Source organism: Triticum dicoccoides, chromosome 7A (genome assembly GCF_002162155.2).
Source record: "Triticum dicoccoides isolate Atlit2015 ecotype Zavitan chromosome 7A, WEW_v2.0, whole genome shotgun sequence".
NCBI lineage: Eukaryota > Viridiplantae > Streptophyta > Magnoliopsida > Poales > Poaceae > Triticum > Triticum dicoccoides.
Window position 1 is genome coordinate 641,283,028 of NC_041392.1, and position 7,863 is coordinate 641,290,890.

The following is a 7,863-nucleotide window of genomic DNA, read 5'->3' on the forward strand; positions in this document are numbered from 1 at the left end:
TCAATTCAGCCCTTGATGAAAATATTCTATTGTTTCACTTTCTAGAAGTCTTATTGTAAGTTAGTTTTTTTATTTTGATGGTAGATAACATCAGTCTGTATAATAAAAAATCATAATTTTCGATCCTGCATACTTGGGAGCAACTAAACCTACTTCAATGCTCATGGTACAAAAATATGTGCTAAAAATGCGGTTTATGAACATATTTCTGTACGGTACATGGTGACAACAAAAAGGATAAAAACCAGTCATGTGGCGAACCGGGGTGGGTTGGTGGAGGCCCAGGATAACCAAACTAAGGTAATGCAGGAATCTGAAGAATTTCCTCCCCTACTTTTGCAAAACCTAACAAATGCAACTCCTGAATGCCAATGCATCTACATTTAACTTGTAAAATTAAGGAAAGTAAAGAAAAAAAGCCAGATGATTTCAACAGAGAACACATCAGTTGACACTATAGCTTGAAAAAGGTGCTTGTAACAAATTGAAATAGGTAAAGAGAGATTATTTACTTACTCTCACTACAGTCATCAACATTATACATCCTTTTCCACGAATGAGTGTTCCTGTATAAAGAACCATCACGGTGTGTGCTTTTTGGAAGAAATCCCAGGTCAAGAATATCATCTTCTTCGGCATCGCTTGCTACCAATGCGCTCCTTCTATTGGTTGCACTCCTCCCGTTTTCATCACAACCAGAGATGTCCACAATATTCGAAGATGCATCATGTTTGCCGGCTATAGTATTCATATCTTGCAAGGTTGTCCCACTAGTCATGCTCCGAGATCCAGGTGGAAATCTATCACCAAAGAGAATAAAGAGCAAATCTGAGCACCCGACAGAAAATTCAATTCTTTTTCGGTTCCCCTTTCATTTTCGTCGGATTAACTATAAGACCCCACACCCCCTGCCTTATTTACAAAAATCAACACATAAGGATAATTAAAAGGGATTTTTCTCGAATACGCTCGGATAATTAAAAGGGGTAAAAAACCACAGTTGGTCAGAATCCAGATCCAAAACTATAATAATAAGAAACTAAAGGCGAAAATTTTGGCATCAGATGATGAGAGCATACCGGGAAACACGACGGACAGGTAGATCTGGAACCATCATGAGAGGGAAACTTCGCCGTGCAAGCGGTGGTGGCGACCAGTAAGGCGGGGCAGAGGCCATGAAAGAGAGGAGAGGTCGCGAGGTAGAGGAGAGGCGGCGCAGTGGGTCATGAGAGATGGCGACGCCAGGTCGCCGGAGGAGACGAAAAATCTGACGGAGGATTGGCATCTGAGCGCGCGGCGGCGGCAGAGGTGGGGTGTGCCGGTGTGGAGAATGGGGAGAGGAAAGGGCTGAACGCACGGGGCCGGTCTTCTTTACTCTCTTATATCAGAATAGCACACGTATGCCCGTGCGTTTCAAGCAACAGGAGAGATATTTTATTTATGACAAGCAATAAAAAGATAATTAATTGTGTTAAAAAATAGTCTCCACAATGGTAGGCGAGAGAGCAAGGAGTTGTGGCCTTCTCACTGGACATGTTTGGCTCGTGAAATCTTAATAGTGGTGGAGTTGGTAGGCGTGGTGGCGAGCACCCAACTCGTCCCTTTTTCTTTTGCATGCCTCCTCATTTGGTGGATGTGTGACGACCATCGGAACACGGTTGCTTCGACCACTCTCCTACGACAGTGTAACCAGATGGATTACTAATTGCAGCGCATAAATCCTCTTACACAAGCATAATCAAGCATGAATGTCCCTTTATTACGAAGGTTTATTCCCTTTGATTATTTTAGCACTTATGTTAAAAAATTGAAAGCCCGGACAGTTAAAAAAATGTGAACATTTATTTTTAGAAAATTCCATATAATTAAGAAAACAAAAAATTAGAAAGAGGAATAGTTATTTAAGTTCGAAAAAACATGTTGAAACCATGAACATTTTATAAAAACACAAAATTATTAATTTTTTTAAAAGGGGGACATTCATAACAAAATTAAAAATGTTTTCTTAGACGCAAACATTATTTTGTTTTTGTGAACTTTTCAATAAAATAGGAATATTTTTTGGAATATGGAACATTTTACAAAATATTAACTTTATAAAAAAATCTCTAAAAATTCTAAAACAGAATCTTTTTTAAATGGCAACATTTTTTAAATGTTGAGAAAATTCCGAAACCAGTTTTTTTTAAGTTTATAATATTTTTCAAAACAATAATAAAATTTTATAATGCTGATTTTTGAATATTTGAATAAAGAATTAAATTGTGAATATATTTTGTATATTTTTATTTCACGGCAAAATAAAAAAAAGTGAAAAGGAAAACGAAACATTTAAATGGCCCGGCCCAGTCTTGGGCGACCTGTGCGTTCCTTGAACTATTTGTCGGTGGGTGCGACAAATAAGGTCTTTTTAACGCCTGGGCAGGATAATTACTGGGTTGGCTTTGTTGGGCTGGAGTGCGCCCGGCCCAATTGCGGAATTCTGGAGAAACTTTTTGTCTTTTCTAGTAGATGCACAAAAATTTAGTACCACCTCAAATAGAAAAAATATTTTCGACGATGAACGGATGAAAATATTGGAGAAACACACTTTGCTTTATTAGTAGGTATAGATTTTCACTTTTGCAGAAAACCCCAAATAATTATTGATAATCAACCCACATGACAGTTTTAAGTTAGATTTTTGTTTTGTTAGGAAACTAGCGGTGTGACCCGCGCATTTGCGCGACTAGATTAGTTACACATTGTTATGATTATTTCTTTATTTGTATTTTATTTATTTTTCTATTTGAAAAATGTTTATTTTTATTTATTTATAATAGAATATCTAAATGTTATAAAATTATATAGCCATATTACCACATGACTATGAATTATTTGTCCCACATATATTACCACATGACTATACAATTTTTGTTTTATATGATCTACTGTCTTATCTTATTCAGGTGCACAACTGAACAATCTATTAAGTCATCAATAGTGATGTTTCTGTTTAAGAATGGAAGTTAAAAGATCAAGTGGGTTGCCATGCAAAAACAACACTTTCATACTAATATGTAAGTTCCAGTTTACACTCTAGAGATCCCGCAAAAAAAAAGTTTACACTCTAGCTCCCATCGTTAGCTAGGATTAAGTAGAGTTCTTTTCTTTAATCTATCTCATCATTAGACATAATTTATTTGTGTCATCCTTCGATATGTTTTCTTCCACTTCTTTTTTTGGGGGGGGTGGGAGGGGGGGGGGCATTATTTATTTTAATTGTTTGTCACTTCTGCATATGAGGTAATACCATCCCTCCATTGTACATTTTTGCACAAAAGATATATAAAATGGCACAATATGTGTCTTCCCTACTATTTTTGCTATTAAAAACATATTGTCATATTTTCCTTTGTGCTCACTCTTAGAGTGCCTTGTTCTTTCTGGTCATTTTCATGTCTGTTTTAGGTCGATTTATGCCGTTAGAATATTAGCATGATTTCAATTTGCGAGGACACTGTTTTTTGTGTCATGCAATTAATACACTTATTGGCCGCACACATAGTATATTGTCATTGTTTTTAATCACCCAATTTCATCTATCTCATATACTAAGTGATTCTTGTCCATTTAAGGGCATCTCCAGCCGCGCCCCCAAGAAGGCCCCCTAGGCACCTTTTCGTCCGCCGGCGCCAAAAAAATCGGCCCAGTCACGCCCCCAAGAGCCCAGTTTTCACCGGCTCGGGCCGAAATTGGCGACGGCGGACTCAACCCGAACCCGGCGTGCTGGGGGTCGCTCGGGGGCGCCGGGCAAATCGTTTTTGGCGCGAAGAGCTGCGGGTCCGCCGCGTCAGCGACTCTACCCTCTTCTCGCCCCTTCGTCGTCCTCATCGCCTCGTTTCCCATGACGAATCAATGCCAAAGCTGCCACGCGTTGCCGCGCCGGTCAGCCTCCATTGATGCCTCACGGGCGGCGCGTCCCTCGGCCACCACGCAATGACGCCACGCGTAACGCGTCGGCCAAGCCTACCACGCGGCGTCTCCGCCTATAAAAGCCGTCTGCAAGCGCGCCGGAGAGACTCACCTCGATCATCCACCGACGACGCGCTCATTTCTCCCCCTTTCCTCCTCTCGCCGCCAGTTGAAAAAGCATGGCCGAGCGTTTCCCAGGCGACGGCGCGGCGGCGAACGGATTCGGGCGCCGTCATCTGCACGAGGGCGAGGCTCGCCTCCTTTTCGAGGCCGAGTACCCGGTCCCGCCGGACATGCGGGTGCCCGGGGCTTGGAGGATCAGCGCAGGCGGCGTGCCGGTGCCACTACCACCCACCGGGGCGACGCGGCGTGCGGAGATCGCACGCATCCGCGCGTCCCTGCCGCGGGCGGCGAGGGAGGGGCCACGGTACGTCCCCGACAGCCCGCTCTGGGAGCCCTACTTCCGCCGCCATCACGCCGAGCAGCTCGAGGCCACCAACGGCGTCGTGCCCTCCGGCAGGCTCAACTCCGATGGCCGGCGCCGGTGGTGGGGCGTGCCCGGCCGCACGGTGGAGGCCGTCCTCGAGTACATCGAGGGCGGCAACACGCCGCGCCTCGAGTACCCCGCTCCCCCGTCCTCCTCACGCCACCGAGGAAGCTCCTGGACGTCGAGGTGCATGGAGACCGGGGTGTCCTCCTCCTCGTCCGGCGGCTCTCCCTGCCTCCACCTCCGTCCCGTCAAGCCGGAGCCCCAGGACACGCCTGTCAGCGCGCGTACCCGCAGCTCCGGCGGCTCTACCTGCCTTCACCTCCGCCCCGTCAAGCTGGAGCCCCAGGACACGCCTGTCCGCGCGCGTACCCGCAGCTCCGGCGTCCTCGTCGAGCCCAAGGTGGAGTCCAGCCTCCTCCCGGAGTACGAGGAGATAGCCCGGCGCGGCTTCTCCGACGAGGACGCCATGCGGTGGTCGCGCGAGAACTACGTGTGCGAGGAGATGGTCCGGTAGCGCCGGGCCCTGGAGGAGATCGCCGCCCGCAAACGTGGGCGCGAGGGCGAGGACGGTGTCGTCGTCCTCGATAGCTCCAACGACGACGCCCCCGGACCGTCCAACCCGCCACGCCAACCGGGGGAGGGATGTAGCAGGGACGGCGGAGGCGTAGGCGGGGGCGACGACGGCGACGACGATGGCGGCGGCGGTGACTACACGCGGTTCTACAGCCTCCTCGGCATGTAGAACCGCGTGGGGCGGGCGGCGAGGCGGGCGGCGAGGGAGACGGCGGGGGTAACCCGCGGTAGTTTTTTTCTTTTTTTGTAAAATATGTTTAAATTCGAACGAACTCGCCCGTGTTTGCGTTGTGTTTGCGCCGAATTTGGATATTTTAAAAACCCCTGGGGGGCCGTGACTGGGGGACATCACGCCCCCAGTGCGCAGTTTAGCGCCGGTGCGCCCCCAGGGGGCGATTTTTTGCCCCTCCTGGGGGGCCAACGGCTGGAGATGCCCTAATACTTGAGGTATAAGGCCCTGTTTGGTTCCAAATAAATCACCAACTTATAAGTCGAAAAGTACAAAAAGTGACTTATTTTGCCAAACGAACCCAACTTATAAGTCATAAGTTGCTCCAATCCAACTTAAAACTTATAAGTCACTCCCTTTTGCGTGGGTCCCATCACCTTTATATTAAAAAAACAAGGTGGGAAGATGTGCTCAGATGACTTATAAAACAGGTGATAATCAAACAAACGTGACTTATAAATCACTGATTTTAAGTCACCTGATTTATAAGTCAGGTGACTTATTGAAACCAAACAGGGCCTAAGATGTCGCCTCTCCACCACCTGAATTGTGTGAAGCCTCGGAGTAACCAATGGTTCACACATGCATAGTGTTGTCCATACAATGTGTACTCAACAACTATTTTAACCTTACCTCTATGCATTTATCCATTTTTAAGAAACCCATGCATGTTGATAGATATCACCCGAGAGATGTTCCCCTATTGTTGGTCCAATAACTATATATATTGCATGCTGCCAAATCCAGATTAGACTGTCAAATTTATTTCAGTTTCACCCAAGACACTAAAACTTGGGATCGCTATTTCTCTAACAAACCTGTACTGCTCCTTTATTAACTGTTGTTCTGATCCGACTCAAATTTTCTAACTAACTTGTACTACTCTTTATTTACTATTGTTCAGATCCGACTCATATTTTCTTTTCTTCGTGCTTTAACAGCCATACATATTATCTAAAGCGTTAAAATTATTAAATCAACGATAAAGTAATGATGCAATCTATTTGTTCGTTGTTTTAATTACGAAATAAATTAGATATATATTCTGGGCTTTTTTAGCGGGAATATATATCAAAAGTTAGCTTCATTTATGTGGGTCGCATGTATATTAAGTTGCTTTTTTCCTTATCCCAAATTTCATAACGTATAATATATATTAAAAATTTAAATGACGCAAGAGGTTCATATATAAATCTGATTGTATTGTTTGTCCACCTAATAGTATATGTATCTAGTATGTTTATTTTGAACAATCTGACTCAAAACCTCGATCATCTGTGATGAACCACATTCTTGTAGATTCCAACTTAAAATGATAAATTCAGTGGCTTTGTTTGTACAGGTTGAATGCTTGTTTGCTTGGCCCGAATATTATCTCGGCGGCGTTGATCACCAATTCCTTTTTTGGGAATTGTATGTATATTTTTAGATGAATTGCATGCATGTTCTTTCTGAAAGACTTGCACCTATATTTTCTTGGAAAGACCCACCTGTACATTTTTATATGTTCATGACTGTTTTTTTTATATCTACGCATGACTCAAGTTGTCTGATGTTGGATGCATGTTTTTGTAAAGACTTGCACGTAGTTTTTTCACATTGGTACAGGACCTAGATGGGCAAGTGCGCTTGTTGTAGATTGCTTGGACTCACCCAAGCAGCATGTACGTAGATGTCCTATGCTTGTGCGTGTCATGGCCGACGTAGGCCCTCCTTCTTTTCTCTTTGTTTCAGGAAACTAACCTAATCATTTGTGTCCGACGATAAATTAACTTTGTATACATGATAGGTTGTACATGCAAGGTATCGGAATTGCTTTTTTATTTTTGACCGACCCGTACAGCTTCTTCATTAAATATTGCTTTGATCAGACTGATATTTCCTTTTCCTTGTTCTTTACGCCCGAACATATTATCTCCAGCGTGACACAACGTACATAACAATATTGTACATTTCATGATAGTTGGGTTAATCAACCCGCAGTACATATAAAATGTTTTTTTTGAGCATCAGTACAAATACAAGCGCTCATATACACGCGCATGCACTCATCCCTATGAATGCACACACGCACACCCTACCCCTATGAGCACCTCCGAGAGACTGAGCCGCCATATCATCTTGAGATTTACGAAGTCACCGTAGGCGCCTCGTCGTCGACGGGAACGTCTCCTCCCACTGAAAGCGCATCGCCGGAAATCCTGAAATAAATCCAGGATTAATGCGAGCATCAGAATTTGAACCCTGGTGGGTTGGGGATACCACTGTCCACCTAACCAACTCAACCATAGGTGTTTTCTTAAAAGGATCCGTATCTTTTAAACTGTGACTTCAAATTTAATATGTTATATAAAATTTGATTAGAAAAACTAATCATCAACCCGTGCACCAGCACAGGCTAGAACGTTTGTTGTTACTGTACTTGCTACTTTTGTACAAAATAGTGTCTAAATTTATTTTTCACATATTAGTTACATATAGGGACACATATTTTTTTTGATGATGTTTTAATTTTCAGACAAAATGATAAATCCTCAAAGTCTTGCAAAGCCAAAATGCAATCATAGTCTTATAATATTTTGAACGAACATGCAATTTTATCTACTAAGATCGCAAT

At 43.8% G+C, this 7,863-nt stretch overlaps 1 protein-coding gene across 2 annotated transcripts in view; it reads right to left on the minus strand.

The window, feature by feature from the left end:
• Positions 1 to 1,372, minus strand: part of LOC119334310 — a 4,311-nt gene extending 2,939 nt beyond the window's left edge. Inside the window, exons 1-2 of one of the 2 annotated variants that reach the window (XM_037606901.1) lie at positions 1,080 to 1,372; positions 517 to 800 (exon numbers count right to left, since the gene is read on the minus strand). In XM_037606901.1, the coding sequence (XP_037462798.1) occupies positions 517 to 800; positions 1,080 to 1,285 (490 nt within the window). In that variant the 5' untranslated portion in view covers positions 1,286 to 1,372. The remainder of the gene's footprint in view (positions 1 to 516; positions 801 to 1,079) is intronic. The other variant, XM_037606899.1, reaches the window with a different exon arrangement.
• Between the last annotated feature and the right edge of the window lie 6,491 nt (positions 1,373 to 7,863).